At 33.8% G+C, this 19373-nt stretch overlaps 1 protein-coding gene across 1 annotated transcript in view; it reads right to left on the reverse strand.

Moving 5' to 3' along the window:
- The window catches only part of LOC140438162 (uncharacterized), a 35990-nt gene extending 23495 nt beyond the window's left edge, over positions 1–12495 (reverse strand). The window contains exons 1-3 of the mRNA XM_072527873.1: positions 12445–12495; positions 10499–10759; positions 6028–6103 (exon numbers count right to left, since the gene is read on the reverse strand). Coding sequence (XP_072383974.1) covers positions 6028–6103; positions 10499–10695 — 273 coding nt within the window. The 5' untranslated portion in view covers positions 10696–10759; positions 12445–12495. The remainder of the gene's footprint in view (positions 1–6027; positions 6104–10498; positions 10760–12444) is intronic.
- Positions 12496–19373: the final 6878 nt, after the last annotated feature.

Below are 19373 nucleotides of genomic sequence, written 5' to 3' on the forward strand. Positions count from 1 at the left end.
CGCCACATATGCCACAGGTGTGGCATAGATTTGCGCTTAACTTTTTTGCTCTTAAAGTTACCTCTATTTGTGTTAAAAAATATTAAACATACATTATTTTTACAAAGAAAAGGTATACTCGTTAGTAACCTCAAAATTTAACCGTTTTCGAGATAATCGCATTTTATAAGTCAGCTGCCTCATAATTCTTAGTTGTGATATTTGTGCGGTAAAGCACTCAATATCTGTAGATAAGCATAATTCATAGTTTATTCTTATTAAAACAACTCAAAGATGATAATGTAACATTACAAAATTTTTGTTATGGCTGCTAAATGTCTTATTGGAGAAAATATTCTTCATCTTCTTCATCACAGTTTAATACATTATTTAACCTTTGCGACATAATATACTATAAGATTTGGATATAGATTCGTCCATTATACATTATAGCCACCACGTAGCCCAGAATTTAATCCGCTTGATTTTGGTGTATAGGGCGTATTAAAACAACGTTTCTATAAGAATGCCATAAACATTTGCAACCAAATATGGGAAGAAATAAATACCTCAACAGTTTCTTTAGAACCAATGATGCTATTTAATATGAGATGATTTTTATGGAATATATTGACAAATGAATTAATGAAAATGGTAGACATATCGAACACTTACTTTAACAAAAAGTTTAGTAATTTAGTTTAACTATTTCTTAATTTGGTTTGTAAACAAAATGTTTTGATTACGACTTTAATTTAACATAAAATATAAAATGTTTGATGTAAAATCCTATTATTCTGTTTTTTGTCATATCCTATTATTAATTATCCTGCTGATATATTTATTTTATTTAATATTTCGTTAACTATTAACTTTAGTTACTATTAACTTTAGTTATTGGTATTTTATACCAAAATTTAGATTTATTAATGTTTTTGTCTATTTTTCCTTCGTTGCCTGGGGTAATTGCCTTAACTCAGAAATATGCAGCTGATTTGTAAAATGCGATTATCTCGAAAACTATTGAGTTTAAAAGTTATTAACAGGTATACCTTTTTTTTGTTGAAATAATGTATCTTTAATATTTTGTATCACAAATACAGTTCACTCAAAGAGCAAAAAAGTTAAGTGCAAATTTATGCCACATATGTGGCATATATGGCGCCCTCTATCCGCTACATCAAAGTGTGCATTAAATTATAATTTCTCATATTTAAAAGTACCCAGTTGTAAATTTTTATGCATAAATGTTTACAAACATGAAAGTTATAGCCAAAAATAAAATTTTTAATTTGCACTTTAACACCCTGTATCTTTCTTAATATCAACATTTTATTAAAGCAATTTAGCTTAAATCGTAATATTTTAAAGTGTAGAATCTACTGTTTCTTTTTGTACAATTACTTAAGGACCACCCTGTATATATATATATATATATATATATATATATATATATATATATATATATATATATATATATATATATATATATATATATATATATAATATATATAGAAAAGAAATTTAATCTTTGCAGATAAGTTAAATAGTAACTTACTATTTAAGAGTATATATATATATATATATATATATATATATATATATATATATATATATATATATATATATATATATATATATATACATATACATATATAGTAATGCCCTATGAATAAATATGACAGGTGTGAATAAGGTATATGGAATACGGGCAGCAGGTATATCGTTATTTTAGATAACACATACTTACACCATGCCCAACAATGGACAAATTACAAACCGCCGCACCACAGCTCGCTTATGATACGGTCAGATTTATACTGCGGCTATTGCGCTCCCCAATCCCGAGGTGTAACACCATCGTGCCAGAGGATACATGGTACAGAGAAAAACTGTTACCCTAAGCGATGCCCCAGAGGTGGTAAACTCTAGGGAATTATAATCTTATCGTGATAAAGGCGTACTGCCGAGTTAGTCAATATTTCGTCCAAACTCATAGAAACAACGATGACTAACAGTATGATAAAGAAATAGCTTAGAAGAAGGCTCAGAAATAAGTGGCTCTTCTGAGTTCAGAGACACAAATCCATAGGGAACGATCAGGGAAGCAAATACGGTCGCGGAGTCTGTGTCCACCCTAAATATTGAGCCAGAGAGTATTTAGAGAGAAAGAGACAACGAGTCAATTAAAAATAACTTCACCAAAATCCACAACCAAAAAATCCACACAAGACCCGAGGGTAAAAAGAGAATTCGAGGGACCCATAACCTCACCCTTTTCTGGAGTTTCCACCTAAAAAACAAGCTTGCAGGAAGAACACTCAACATCTAATTCGAAAACACCACACTCGCCTACAATAAAATACCAAAGTACCTTGGTACCAAGTGAATCTTGACAGAACCCTATCTTTCAAGGAACATCTGTCAAAAACAGCGGAAAAACTTAATCCAGAAACAACATCATCCAGAATCTGTGCAACATCTGCCCTGGGCCTTGTCTTCTCAACCGCGGAATACTGCTCTTCAGCTTAGTCCACATATACACAAATTAGATGCCCAATTGAACAATACAATGAGAATGATTGCTTGCGTTATCAAATCCACCTCTACACAATGGCTCCCAGTACTAAGCCACATTCCACCACCCCAATTACGGCGCATACACTCCCTTACTAGTGAGTACAGAAAGATGCTTAGTAACGAGATCCTGCCAATCCATCAAGATATAGATGCTGCCAACGGTAACCGTCTACACTCCAGACGACCGCCAATAAAAACAGCACAGACTGCTGTGTAAAATGAGTTAAACTTAACGAACACTTGGACTCGAGAATGGATGGAACAACAAAATAGCAGCTTACCCCGCATCATACAAACACCACCAGGTTTTGACTTACCACGCAATACATGGACTATGCTGAACCGACTCAGAACCCAATACGGTAGATGCGGTTACATGATGCACAAATGGGGTAAACGACCATCCCCACTCTGTGACTGCGGACAACCAGAAACCATCTGCCACATCACAGAACAATGTCCCACAAGATCCTATCATGGCAGGTCAGAGGATTTCCTAATGGCGACTCCAGAGTCGATAGACTATATAAATCAGTTATAATTGGTTTCAAATGAGTGTAGAGTAATAAATCATGAAGTGTCATAAAATTTGCCTGAATTTCGGTGTCGTCATGGGCGTAGGCAAATGGACGGATGTCAACTTCGTCGTCAAAAATTGATGTACCTCAAAATATCATATTTTGGATATTTTGTGATAACCAATTTTATTTAATTTTTCGATTAACTTATTCTTCAAACTCGTATTCCATTATATGGTCATTAAAGCTAATTACATTTTTATTTATAAAAACAAATTCACTTCCTTACTGAACGAATAAAAGCATTAGAAGAAACTGATAAGGGTATGACGCACCTCCTAATATTACTAAGAACTAAAATAAATCAACATGAAGACTAATAACGCGTAAAGAGGTTTTACTTACACTTTCATTATAATCCCTCTTTTATTTTATTATTATCATTCGACATTCGACATTCGAGTTAATAATTGTTGTTACACCAATTAAACGTACAGTAATATTGTGATATAGAAATAGTGAAAAAGTTATAAAATGGCGACATTTACTCCAAAGAAAAGAGGTGTAAAAAATTCTCCGCTATCTGTTAGTGAAAAAGTTATAATTTTAAATGTATATGATTGCATAAAACACGATCACCCTAGTTTGTCTGTGCAAGAAAGTGTTGAGCGATGTGTCCGAATGACTGGAATTGGACAGTCCACGATTTTTAAATTATTGCGAGAAAGAAAGATATCAGGCCAGTTAAGTCCATGCAAGAGAAAATCAGGAAGACCAATAAAAATCTTAGGTGAAGACACCAAACGTGACATTCGAAGAAAAGTTCATTCGTTTTATTTTGAAAAGGAAATACCCACCCTTGACAAAATACTAATGGAGATAAGCCAAGATAACGATATTCCTTTGATATCCAGAAAACTTTTATGGAAAACTTTAAAAAGTATGAATTTTTCCTGGGAAAAGCACAATCGAAAGGCACTATTACTGGAAAGTGATGAAATCATTTGCTGGAGACGAAAATATTTGAGAACTATAAAACAGTACCGCAGAGAGCACAAGAAAATTTTTTATCTTGATGAGACGTGGATAAACGAAGGTTATATAGTCCAAAAAATGTGGCAAGATAAAAATGTAACAAGTGCTCGCCAAGCTTTCATAGAAGGCCTTTCGACGGGTATTAAAGTGCCTTCGGGAAAAGGGAAGAGGCTTATAATTGTTCACATTGGAAGCGAAGAAGGATTTTTAAAAGAAGGTTTGTTAAGCTTTGAGTCGTGTCGGACGGGAGATTATCATGAGGACATGAATTCGGATGTCTTCGAAGACTACTTCGGGGAAATGTTAAAATTTCTTCCAGCTGATTCGGTCGTGGTTATGGATAATGCAAGCTACCATTCAAGGCGCATAGAGAAGGTACCAACTTCAGCTTGGAGAAAGCAAGAAATTATTAACTGGCTGTCAAATAAAGGTATTCAGTTTGAGACGAATTCAATAAAGAAGGAACTACTAGCCGTAGTAAAACAACATAAATCTCGCTTCATAAAATATGCCGTAGAAGATGTAGCAGAAAAGTATAAAGTAACTGTGCTACGCCTACCGCCATATCATTGCGAATTAAATCCCATAGAACTTATATGGGCACAAGTTAAAGGATATGTTGCAAGGCACAATACCACATTTAAAATGAAAGATGTCAAGGTATTGTTTAATCAAGCCATTATGGAAATCACATCAGAAAACTGGCAAAAAGCAATCCAGCATGTTTTAAAAGAGGAAGATAAAATGTGGGAACTGGACAACTTGGTCGATCAGGTGGTTGACCCTATAATTATAACACCAGGGGATGATGACAGTTTTTCGGATGAAGACTATAGTGATGTAGAATTGTAATAACGTATCCAGTAAAGTTTTTGTAGTTTTTGTGAATAAATTGATTTAAACTCCCCACAAGTGTTTCAATATGTAAAGTTCATTCGTGTGTGTTTGTGAGTATTTCCCGATTTCGGTTCGTATATATTTTATTCTTACATTTTATATTTTTTTAATAACACTGTTCTGCTGTATTACATTTTTATTTCCTTTAATATGATTTTTAAGAATGCATATTCTTTTGTCAATTAACCCACTAGCGCGCCTCTGGCTCAGTGTTTATCTGTCGATAACAATGGACTAATCCCTTAAAACAGGGTGATACCTACCTGCTCTTTATGAAACGACAGAATTTTGCAATGCGGACGGAATTTATTGACGGATTATTGACGGATTACCCTGTAGCGCTTTTGAATACTTCATGAGATTTTATTACTCTACACTCATTAGAAATAGATTATAGATGTTCGTTTGTAAACATATATGTAATGTTTTATACAAAATATAATGTAAATTTAAATGTAAATGTGTCAAGTGCCATACGATAAATAAAAATTACCCTCCTCTTAACAAAATAATGTGAATAATAAAAATTATTCGCGTAAAGATTTTGGCAGAATAACTTTCAGGAACATCGTTGAGTGGTCGTCACATATCCTTGTTCTATGACTTTTCTTTTAAAGCGATATGTAGATGTTAGCCGTCGGTAGTTAACAATAAAGATACCTATTAGCTTGCTTAATTAACAATTTATTTTGAAAATGCTTCTGATCTGTAAGGCGAACGGACAATTAAAAAGTTTATTTTATATTTTATTTGGTTAATTTCCAATAATATATACAATCATAGATCTATTTAAAGTCTATTTATAGTTCTACAAATACTACAAAATGCCATGTCACAAGCAATAATCAAATTCAATAATTAAATATAATTTGAAATAACTAATGGAGTGTCCAATGGGAAGAAATACAATTGGTACAATTGTCCTGAATTTATGTAATGCTCAATACAACAACGTATTTATAGTTGCATATATTTAAGCAAATATATAGGAAACAATATTATGTATTATGTCACTTACCGTAGATAAAAGTTGTGATCCTTTAGTTAATATCCACACAGCACATATTTCAAATGCTGAAGTAGAAACGTCGTATCTGAAAAGTAGACATAGGTGTTTTTTAATAATAATGGAACAGTACTGCTCGTACAACAGTATTTGTGTTTAATACACACCATAGATATTTCGCACGTCGAAACGCATCTCTTTCAAAGGAAAGTCCACTTAAATAGACCATTACTCATTAAAAATTACTTATTTTATCACTCAATCGGAAATTAGACAAAGTAGGCACATATATACGAGTAGGTACTGTTAAAAATATTTCTTGACAAAAAATATGCAAACGAAATTGTCCTTAGTTCTTTTCTATCTCTTCACAAAAAAAAAATAATAAGTTCATTAACGGAAGCGAATTCTAAATTATTTTGCACCAATGTATTTATGCAAAAACTCTACGGGAGGGTACTGACCGTTAAACGGTTTTAAGTTAAACGGAAGATATAAGTTTTAACTCTAGTATACAGTTAGATTAGGTTAGTGGTTCAATCAGCTCAGCAATCGGCTCAGCATAATCAAAAAGAGAAAAATACAATTCTTAAGTCATGTGTTAAAAGGTGAAAGATATGAATGACTCCAAATCATATTGGAAGGTAAAGTTCAGGGCTGAAAGACCTGAGGAGATGGTTTGACCACTTATCCACAGATATCTTTCGTGCAGCAGTTTCCAAAGCTACAATTCTCGTTTGGATCGCCAACCTTCGAAAGGAGACGGCGCAATAAGAAGAAGAATTGGTTCAATGCAGTACGATTTTGATATGCGTTCTCGCCAATGTCGGGATGAAGATCCGACGATTAATCAAATAGACGGATAACAGCAATAACTTGGGAAAATATCCATAACCTCTAAAAAAGAACAATCTTCTTCTTCTTCAGGTACCATCTCCGCTACGGAGGTTGGCAATCATCATAGCTATTTTAATTTTTGAGGCAGTAGCTCTAAAAAGTTGTTTTGAGCTGCATCCAAACCATTCTCTCAGGTTCTTGAGCCATGAAATTCGTCTTCTTCCGATGCTTCTTTTGCCATCTATCTTTCCTTGCATTATGAATCGCAGGATGCCATACTTCTCGCCCCGCATCACATGTCCGAGATACTGTAGCTTTCTTTCTTTAATTGTTAGTTCAACTTCCTTCTCTTTACCTATTCTTCTCAGTACTTCATTGTTCGTAACTCTATCTACCCATGAAACCCTCATAATTCTTCTATAGGTCCACATTTCAAAGGCGTTAATTCGTCTCATTGTGTCTAGAAAGAGAACAATTGGTTGATTCCAATTTCTACATTTTTTGGGTGTGAATCGGTCCTCTGGTTGTTGATTTTGACCTCTAGATGTGTTGAATATTTAAGTTACCAAGAGCAGTTTCCTACTTAAGAAGAAGCTACCCGGAAGGAAAATAACCCGTTGAGATGGACTTTTATATGGGTCATCCAAAAAAGACAAGTTCAAACTCAGATGAAGATGAATGAATTTGAAAAGATTATGTATATATTTGAATGTTAGAATGTATTAAGCTTGAAAGCGGTCTGTCATTTTTCTTTGTTTAAGGGTGGGAGGCATGTTTTGAATGAAGCTATGTTCTTTATTTTACAGAACAATAATTTCTTGGCCAGATTAGATTTTACGTGTTTTTGAAGCCTTTTATAAGGTATTGAGGAATAATTGTTTAGTATTTTTTCTCCCATTACAGTTACTTTGGTAACAATTTCATCGTGTCTTAAACTCTTCGTTTATGCTTACACATTCTAAACATTCAATCACTTTTTCTAACATGATTATGTATCTTTGGTTATCTGCGGTGATCATAAAGAATATCGCTAGAACGCTGATTCTTGCCTGTCGTAAAAGTCAACTTATGGATGGAACGAGAAATGTGAAGACGCCGCTTGAGATGTTGGGAACGTAGCAGCGCACAAAGAATGCAATTCACATAATAATTAGTACAAAAAGCAGGAAGCATAAGTCCAAACGGAATGTGTTTCGTCCAAGAGAAAACAAGTACAGGAGTGCATTCCTCAGCGATGAGTGGTGAGCTGCTGACCCAGTCTTTCACGGTGGGAATTGTGGGAAGGGCTGAAGGATGATCGTACAAACAGAGACTACGGGCAAAGTAGAACCACACGTTATGGCTAACAAGCCACCTTTATCTGGTCATGAACTCGTAGCAGCATTAACCTAAACAACAGATGAAGCTCATACCCTACCATTACACCTAGCACCAGTGCACCTGATGAATTAACCGTAATGGGGAATCTTGTTTAAATGCATTCATATTGACAGTCGCTTGATTGGGTGAGGAGCCGGTGTGTAAGGTCTGCTCCCAGACCGGAGACGTGGTAGATAGCACTCATAATTGCTATTAAAAATTGAATCTAGGTGGTGATACCTACCGCCTTGCATGTAATACCTGTCGTCATGATCCTTCAATGCATGAATGGGCTCCGGTGTAATCAGCGTATGGTGGCATGGCCGAATAATCATCAAGTTGGCAAAATTACTGAGAAATTGGTCCAACCAACGCAACCAGAAGTCGGAGTCTATGGACTCTGGCATCCGAGTTGAAAAGCACTTTAAAACTCAGGAATTCTTAGGGGTAACTATAAGTACGGTATGTAGTTGTCGGTTAGGTCGGATCTTTATCCAGATCCAGTTAGTATCCAAGGCATTCTGTAAGCATTCCTAATGGATCTTTTGTAGAGGTCTCAGAATTTCAGCATTTGTAATTCTTTCAATCCATTGAATCTTATTTTTCTGCATCATATTTCAAATCTTCCAATTTCTTTATGTGAGAAAATTCTAAAAGTCTATCTTAGTTTTTGAGTGTGAATACTCACATTATGAAAACCACACAGAAAAGTTATTAGACCAATGATAACCTATGGCTCGGTGACGTGGTGGACAAAGACGTAGCAAGTGGGAGCAATAAGGCTGCTAGGTAATACACAAAGGCTAGCATGCCTGTGTAATTCGGGGGCCATAAAAACAACTCCTACAGCAACCACCAAGTCCTGCTGAATATACCACCATTTTATATCTTTATACAGGTCGAAGCCAGATCAGTCATGCACAGATTAATCCATAGTCAGCGACATATAAGTCAGATGCATGGTGCTAACAACAGAAAGCTAATCGAGGAGTTAAAAGCCGATATTGTGATGGAGCAACCTATCGATGCAACAGCTACGAGATATAGCTTTAACAATAAGTTCACAATTAAGATACCAGACAGGGAAGACTGGAATGAAGGTATACCCATACAAGCTGCTGCTACTTGGTACAAGGATGGCTCAAAAACATCGGAGGGTGTGGGAGCTAGCATAGTAGGGACAAATCAAGGGATACATTTCCCGGTAAGTCTATCTAAGGATGTGACAGTTTTCCAAGCGGAAATAACGGCAACCCATCACTACGTGGCAGAAATAGAAAGACAGGATAGAACGTTCCATTCAGTTGCCATCTTCATAGATAGTCAGGCAGCGCTTAAGGAACTCAATTCTGTAGAGGTCAATTCTAAGTAGTATGGAATTGTGTGTGTACCCTAAGGAGACCGTAACAAGGTTACGGTAGCCTGAGTACCGGGGCACGAGGGTCATAAGGGCAATGAAAAAGCAGATGAAATGGCCAAACAAGGCTCATCAATGCCATTCATTGGACCGGAACCCTTCTGCGGCGTTGCAAAAACAGTAACAAGAACGGCTACAAGAAAGTGGGTAGCTCACAAATCTCTGGAATGGTGGAGGAATTTACCAAGACAAAGACAGGCGAAACAGTTCATTACAGAACATTCGTAAAAATTTACGGCTGATCTAATAAGCAAAGACAGGAAAACAGTCAAAGCCATAGTAGGTCTTCTAACAGGGCACTGTAAGCTGAATAGGCACTTGAAGCTGATGGGATTATCAGATGATGACCTACGCAGATTCTGTCACTTTGAAGAAGAAACAGCAAAGCACATTCTATGTCAGTGTGAGAGTCTGGCAAATGTGCGGTTCTTTGCATTAGGAGAAAAAAATCCACCGGCAAATAGCTACATAGAAGGTACAGTCTCGAAGTTGTTAGACTTTTTAAAAAGGGTCAGGCTAGAGAATGTTATCTAGGACTAGAGGACCACAATAGATTTGAAAAGGTCGCAGTGGAATAGGCCAAAAGGCCAGCTCTCTAAATCTATCTATCTATCTAGTTTTTGAGTTGGTATTTAAGGTGGTGAATTCTGGTCATCTACTTTGATGGAAACGTTATTATCATTAGTAAAATTCAACATTGGACTGAGTTCAGTGAATAGACTATGGTAAAAGCAAAGTAGAGATTTTTGAACTCAAGTAACCAGAGTCAAATAACATTTAGACCAAAACACGTGCTAAATATAAAACAAAAATTGGAGAAAAAAAAGAAAGATATATTCTAGTTGTCATAATTAATAAATTCTAACTTACTTTTCAATCACTACATGGCATATCTCAACAATTTCATAAATTCCACCTAATCCTTCTAAATTATCCATAATTTGTTTCAATATAGCTGAATATGATTCAGGAAGACATCCGTCAATCGATAACAAGTCACATGTTATGGATTTAATAAAAGTCATGTGACTAAAATTAAATGATCTTAGCTTCATCGTTGCGGTCATCGCCTCCAAAATTTTTTCTCTTTCTAAAGAGAGCAAATTTTTAATATTTTGAACGTCTGCGCTTCTGAAACCAAAATATGAATAATATACGTATGAAACGATAGATCTAATACTAGTAATTTTAGTAACGTTAAATAATCCTGAAATCTGCTTATATGCTTGAATTTAATATGTAGTTGACTTTCCAGCAGTAAATCCGTATTGATATTGACCAACAATATCCTTTGTAAAATATTTAAGTCTTTCAAACAATATATTGCCGAAGATTTTATACGCAGATGCTAACAGAGTAATGCCTCTATAGTTCTTACACTCCAGTTGATCACCCTTGTAGTATTTGTATTATTTCCTCGTTTCATTTTTATCGAATTAATTCAACTACAGCTTTTAAAAATCGAGTTAAAGAGTACCTAGTGTCCATGTGTCCTTATACACTGGGTGAATATTTCGAGAGTGCATCTGTGAATGCCCAAGCTGCAACATAACCAAATTTAATATTATTTTAATTATATTACGCTGTCTATATTGTACGTTATATATATATATATATATATATATATATATATATATATATATATATATATATATATATATATATATTTTAATATTTGAAATTTTTTAGCGTATTGTTCCATTTTTTGTAATGTTTTATATTTATAATTTTGTACTTTTGACTTGCTATAAACCTTATAACTTATAGTCAAATAAACTATCAATCTATCTATTAGATTGAAAAGTAGAAGCATTTTTTCCTAGTTGGTAATTCCTTTTTGAAATAAAATTCATGTATTGCACGACGAATAGCTGATTTGGTTGTATCATCAAATTTTATTTGTTTCCTTCCTCTTGTCTTAACCTTCAAAGTATTATTATCGTTTGTTTCATCGTCTGTTTTAATTATTCTGTACATACTAACTTCTGAAACTTTTGTCAAAATACTACATAATGTAACTACATTGCTTACATTCATATTTTGTTCTTTGGCTCGAAGTCGTTCAAACATATTTCCGATCATAGTTTTTTCTTCGCGTGTTAAATTGCGACGTTTCTTGTTAATACACGGTTCACTATTACTACTGTCAGTCATATTTATTATTTGTCTCCAAATTGGATTAAACCAAATTGCTCACAAACAATTCTGTTCTCTGCTTTATGAAACCCCTGTCAGTGCGCTTATCACGAAACTAAATTACAGATAGCATAGCAAAAGAACTACCCGAACAATGACGTTGTTGCCAGTTACATCGCCTTAATCTGGGAAGAAATTGTTGATCTCAGATATTATCTACCGTTAAAGAAAGATATAATCTGCAACATTGCAGATAACTTCAAGTTAAATCATACAAACTGACAACGTTATATTTTTCCTAGAACCCAAAATGTTTGCCGAAACATTTAAATAGTTTAAAAATAGATCAGTCAAACTATTGAAATGCGTTTCATATAAATTGAGATCTCTTCTATCTAAACGTATATTCATTGAACAGACAGAAGAAGAATGTTTTTGTTAATTTTTAAGAGATTGAACAGATTCTGCAATAATCCACTAATTTGTTTATTAAATAATAATCAAACTTTCTCCTTTTATCGGAACAGAAATATTTTTTTCTAAAGTGTAAACTTTCAATTTTATTTTCCTATAAAAAATCATCAAAACATGAGTCACTCGCTACAATTGTGGTACTTTACTATGGACCTCGCGCACTTGTATCTTCGATTAACAATATTGACAACATATTAAACACTTACCTTCGAACTAATGCGTTTAACAAACTGAACAGCCATCCCAAAATTTCATAGCAGTTCCCATCCTCCAGATTTTTAAAATGAAATATAATAAATTGGAAGGTATTTTTAACGGCATGGTCATTTTGGCAAAACATATCAAGTTTGATTAGTTTATCCAGAAGGACTATATGCAATCTACAAAATAAATACGTTAAAACAAAAATTAGGAATTTTCATTGTCTAAAAAATTTATATTTTGGTTTGTTGATTTTGTTTTATGACACTTGTCTTGATACTACCAGTTGCAACTTATGGATTGGAAACTATGGCAATAACAAGAAAAATGGCAGAACAATTAAGAGTAACTCAACGGGCCATGGAGAGGGCCATGTTAAATATAAGCCTCAGAAACAAAATTCCTAACACCGAAATACGTCGAAGAACTAAAGTAACCGATATCATGGAAAAAATAGCGACATTGAGATGACAATGGGTAGCACATGTGGCAAGACAAGACACCAACAGATGGTCTCATAAAGTGACATTCTGGAGACCTCGAGAAACAAAAAAAAAGCGTGGGAAGACCTAAAAAGAGATGGATAGACGATATAACAGCTGTAGCGCTGGAAAACAGTGGGTGAGAAAAGCGTGAAAGCAATTAGTGGAGACCTATGTCCAACAATGGATAAATGAAAGCTGAAGAAGAAGAAGAAGATTTTTTTTTAATGATCCTTAGTTATAATGTACACTTTTATTGAACAAGGAATAAATAAAAAAAAACAAACGAGAAATCTTCTCAGGATGCCTGTATATATATATATATATATATATATATATATATGGACCCTGTTCTGCAACAATGGTGTAAGCCACCGGCATGTTGTTCTGAGATAATTAGCTTTTTGTATTTCGTTATCATAGAAAATTCCCTTGCTGAGATTTTTTTCTTTAAATATGTTTTAGTCTTTTACAATAATACATATAAACGGAAAATATCGAAATAAAACAATAACCTTTAATTTTTGGTATAAAAAAACAATAAAAACTGGGTTACACGATTGTTGCAAAATTGAGTAAGTGATCATAGTTAATTGTGTCAAAATAGTTTATATTACAATTTGATACAAAAGATAATCAGAAAGCATTTTTATTGAGAAAAAGTAGATACAGTTATTTTTATTATTCATATACAACGTCAAATTGCTCTTCATCAATAGTAAAATCTGGCATCTGTCCATGTCCTTCTACATCGTCTATGAAATTTTCACTTCCGACTTTATCTAAGAAATTATAAAAGACTTTTGCATCTGTAGGTACCAAATCCAAGATGTCTTTCAGGTCTTTTATTTTTTCAGCAGAAAGCTGTCTACCATTTGGCCACAGTGGAGGCAGTTCTATTTTTCCAAGTAAAGGTTTTCTGCCCTTTCCTGCATTTTCGATGTTAACTTGCGATGTTAATTTGTTTAACTGATGAAAATGCTGTAGGTCTAATGCTGTTCGGTCTAGTGAGGTTACGGTAAAGGGCTTTTCGGTCCAATGAGTTTGGTTTACTGCTTTCAGTCTAACGATTTCGGTCTAATTGTCGTTTATTGCATAAAAACGCATGTATTGTATAACGCAACTAACTTAATTTGTTTTAATTTTTTCCCCCAATGTATAATGCAGCAATAAGCAACAACGGCGTAACCCACTACATTTTATAGCACCAGGGTATCAACCGCTAAGTTTATTTGTGTAAATAGTAAACTACAGCATATTATAAAACAAATGATTACTGAGATCTATAGCCAATTTGTCCTAATAAAATAATTGATTCATGTTCTGTTTTGAAAAAGAATTATTGTAGTTTATGTTGATACATATACCCATTGAATATTTTTCAACAACAATGTAAACCGCACTGTGGATTACCTGGTTGTTGTAGATTTATGCATTATCACTAGTTTGACGAATGTGGATTAGAACTTTGGTTAATAGATGTCACTAAAGTACCAGATACGGCTTCTACCATTTTTGCTTTTTGTCAAACCACTCGTAATAAACTTGTTGGCATGTATTTTACATTTGTAAACAAATTGTGGGTTACACCATTGTTGCAGAACAGGGTCCATATATATATATATATATATATATATATATATATATATATATATATATATATATATATATATATATATATATATATATATATATATATATATATGAACATGTTAAATGTCAGAAGTAAATTATTACCGACACTTACTGGGGTCATTTTTATTGTGTATGATTCGCCAATATCGATAAATGAAAAGTAAGAGGGTTGCAATATGGGATTATGCATCGAGTGCAACAGAGATTTTCAACAACAATAATTTTATTGTTTTTTCATTTATCTAGTTTTTTATTTGTTCGTTATTTTTAGATTTATGATAGGGAATATTTTAAATATATTTGCTTCTATATCTTCCTAGCGTTACATATTTGTAACGGCAATTTTCTAAAAAATCAATAATAATAATTACGAAAAAAAGAATATGCATTTTGTTTTAAAACCTTCTTCCGTATACATCGAAATAAAAAAAATGCAAACAAATTAAAATTCAGAAACTATGAAAAACTTAGTTTGTTTTGTTTTCAACAAAACAAGATATATTTTTTATTCAAAAATAATATTTTAAAAATAACATCCGATCTGGAAACCAAAACGTCAAATAAGCAGTAATTTTATAATTTTTGGTTTACGCACTCCGAGATATTCAACTAAAGTTTGAAAAAATATTTAAAATTATCCCATCTTATATTTTTATTTCTAAAATATTTCTGACTCATTACATTCAATTCTGGCTTAATAAAATATATGTTATAATTATCCAAACTATCGAACTTACCTGAAATATTCTGTGTCTACTACATTTATACTAATTAACGATTCGAAATAAAAACTTTCCACAATATCGCGCAATTCATTTTCGAGCAAACAGCCCACATTATTAACTACTTCTTTCAGGTCTGTTAATGTAATTTTCATTTTGAAAATTCAGTTTATTAATATTTGTTTAAATTAGCAATAATAAACTTATTTGACATTAGCTGTCATAGACAGGCTACGACCTTCATACCCAAATCGAAGTAATCCTCGATGGAGTCGTGGTTAGAAACTTAGAATACGTGATTGTGAACCATCAAGGTTTAGGTTCGAATCCTACCAGGGTGATAAATTTATGTTTTAAACCAAAACAATTTTCAATACAGGATAATTTAACAGATCGCAACCAGTCACAAAAAATATTGAAAAAAATAATATATATTAAATATCTTATACAGAGTGGACCAAAAGTCTGGAAACGCCTAATTATCTCTTAAATCTTCTACAAGTGTCATCTCCGCGGTGGAGGTCGGCAATCATCATCGCTATTCGGACTTTTGAGACGGCTGCTTTGAAAAGTTCATTTGATGTACATTACCACTCCCTCAGGTTGCGCAGTTATGACATTCTACGCCTCCCCATGCTTCTCTTTCCTTGGATCTTTCCCTGCATAATCAGTTGGAGCAAGGTGTATTTCTCTCCACGTGTAATATGTTCGGGATATTCGAATTTTCTTGTTTTAATTGTATTTAAAATTTCTATTTCTTTATTCATCCTTCTTAGAACCTCTTCGTTTGAGACGTGTTCTGTCCACGATATTTTCAGAATTCTTCTATACACTCACAGCTCGAATGATTCCAGTTTTTTCATTGATGTCACATTCAAGTTCCAAGATTTCATTCCATAAAACAAAGTCGAAAAAACATAGCACCTCGCCAACTTAACTCTTAGGTGAAATTTTAAATCCCTTGTACATAGCACTCTTCTTACTTTGTTGAAATTTGCTCAACCTTTTCTATTCTGATTTTGATCTCCTGAATGTAATCATTTGTGGAGTTAATCATTGTCGCCAGATATGCATATTTGTCCACTTGTTCAACGTTGATTCCGTTTATTAGAAGATTCTCGTTATTTCTTTGAGTTTTCGATATTCCCATAAATTTCGTCTTTTTGACGTTCACTGTTAGACCGTACTCTTTTCCATACTCCTCTATTCTAGTCAACACTCTGAAGACCTTCAATATTTTCGGCTAAGATCACAGTGTCGTCCGCATATCTAATGTTGTTTTACCCTCAAGAGCTTTTTTCAGGATTTCTTAGGAGTAGGCATTAAAAAAAAATGGCGCATCTCTGTCTCACTCCTCGTCTAATTTCAATTTCTTCTGACAGCTGTTCGTTAATACGTACTTTTGCTCGCTGTTTATAGTAAAAATTTAATATGATCCTGAGGTCGTTGTAGTCAATCTTCTTTGATTTCAGGACATTCATTAATTGTTCATGTCGTACTTTATCGAATGCTTTAGTATAGTCAAGAAAAGATGCGTATATATCTTGATTGACGTCCAGGCATTTTTGTATCAGTATATTAAGTGAAAAAAGAGCTTCACGCGTTCATAGGCCTTTGCGAAAACCAAATTGTGTATCCTTAACGTCTATGTCCAGTTTGTGATATATTCGGTTATGGATGACTTTTAGTAGTAACTTTAGCACATGAGACATCAAGCTAATGATGCGGTAATCGCTGCATTCTCTTGCGTTTTTCTTTTTGGGGAGACAAATAAAAATCGACGTTAACCACTCCTTGGGTAATACGCCTGAACTATAAATTTGGTTCAAGAGTGTCATTAAAATATCAATGTGATTCTTAACTAGAATTTTTAAGATTTCTATAGAAAGCATATCAGGTCCAGGGATTTTCCCACTCTTCATTGTTTTTAATGCGTGTAATATTTCTTCTTTTGTAATATATGGACCTATTTCTTCTGACCTAAGTTCTATGTGCTCCAGATCTCCTCTTTCATCATCGAACAGTTCGTCGATATACTCTGCCCATCTTTGTACTTTCGCGTCCGTGTCTATCCAGAAGTGCACCAGTGGGATTTTGTTTTCTTAGTCCTGCCAGTTCTTTAACTTTCTTGTGTAGGTTAAACAGATCATATTTATTTTAACAAGTACTCGTCAATATCATTGGTGTTTGTGTTCAATTTGCTGCAGTTCACGTTTGAGGCATTCTTTTACGTTAGGTTCTTTAAGTTTTCTTGTGTCTATTGTAGGGATTCTTTGATGTCTTTTAATATTCTTAAGGGTGCGTGTAATATTGGCGATAAGTGGATTGTAATCTTAGGCCACGTTTGATCCAGGATATGCTTTCACGGCTTTAACAGCATTACGGTATAGTTCATTGATAATAATCTCTTGAATGGATGGTCCGAATTCTACAAAAACCGGAGTACGCCAGAAATACCCCTGGGATTTCAAATTGGATGCCTACAAGGTTGGCGGATTTACCATTTTTCTGATGTCATTAATCACTTTAGATTTTTAAGCACAACACTCTGTATATTGTATTATTATTGGAATCCTAACTATCATCAATAAGAGTTTCACCATATGTACACTTCATGAATAATTCATCCATAGTCATGAAGGACAGATGGTAAAACAAAAAAAGCAACAAAGGTAGATTTGAGCGAGTCTGTGGGAATTACTCCAATGTTATAATATTGCATTATAAAGTTTTAATACTACTTTTAGGATATCTTTACCTATTAGTTTCAGCAACCCAGTCGGTGTATCATCTGGACCACAAGCTTTCCTCATTTTAGCATTTTTTATAGCATGCTCTACCCCTGATGTCATAATTTCTGGACCGTCAGTGCAATTTTGGAGAGTTCAGTCAGTATTATTTCTGCCATCGTCAAACAACTCTGATATAACAGTTGTCATTCTGTTATTTCGTTCTCATTAACAATGATTTTATTGTTATTGTCAAACTACTACAGGGGGAACTCGTTTTTTAAATATTCTGCTAATTTCTTTTACTTTGTTGTGTACATAAATAAGTCGTGCCTAGATATCACATCCTCCATTTCGTCGCACCTTTGGACCCATCCATTTGCCATTAGTTAATTATATCTTTTAATTATCTGCTATTCCATCAAGACCGTTCCATGTCAAGACCCTTCCATGTAAACATCATTCTGTGAACCATTAATTCTTAATTAAGTTATTTTTATAATCATTGTTTGTGCAGATTTCGTGCTTAAATTCATTCATGGTTCATCTGGATCTTCTAATTGGCCTTTGATGTTCTTTATTCCATTGTTAAATTCTTGCTTAAAGTTATCTTTTATGTTTACATTATCAAAGTACATTGGTTTTTGTCGCTTGATTAATCTTAGTTTAATATGTGCAACAAGGGATTGGTGAATTTTGATGGCATTTCGAAAGCGCCCTCTTACAAGCACATATATAATCTATTTGATTTATTGAAGACACAAGGTTTGTGCTATCATCAAATGGTGCTTTCTAAGTATACAGTCGTCGCTTGGGTAATTTATACCAGGTGTTTGTAATTATAATGTCGTTTTCTTTACAGAATTCATATAATCTCTGTTCTTGATCCTTAGGTTGTAAAAGACCATAAGGACCTACAGTTCGGCCTTCTCCAATTTTTGCATTGAAGTCGTCTATAACTATAAAATTTCGTCTTTATTACATTTCCGTAAGATGTCTGGATTTGGCCGTAAAACTTTTCGACTTCATCGTCATATTTCCTATCTGCAGCCGGGGTATAGATTTGAAGTATAATGATTTTGAATGGTCAAGTATTTATTAGAAATAATACTATTATATCCGAGACTGGTACGAAGTTAGTTATGCATTTATTCAGTTCTGGCGTTACTAATATACCTACCCCATTTTTGTGATGCGGGTCTTCTGTGCTGTTACCGGAATATAATACACTACCATCCTTTTTACAAGTTCCTGACTCTGGCCATATCAACTCGCCGATTCGCAATAGATCTATGTTCATTCTTTTCATTTAATAAATTGAGATGTCAAGCTTTTCAGCCTCATATAGACTTTTCGACATTCCATG

Source organism: Diabrotica undecimpunctata, chromosome 4, assembly GCF_040954645.1.
Source record: "Diabrotica undecimpunctata isolate CICGRU chromosome 4, icDiaUnde3, whole genome shotgun sequence".
Lineage (NCBI taxonomy): Eukaryota > Metazoa > Arthropoda > Insecta > Coleoptera > Chrysomelidae > Diabrotica > Diabrotica undecimpunctata.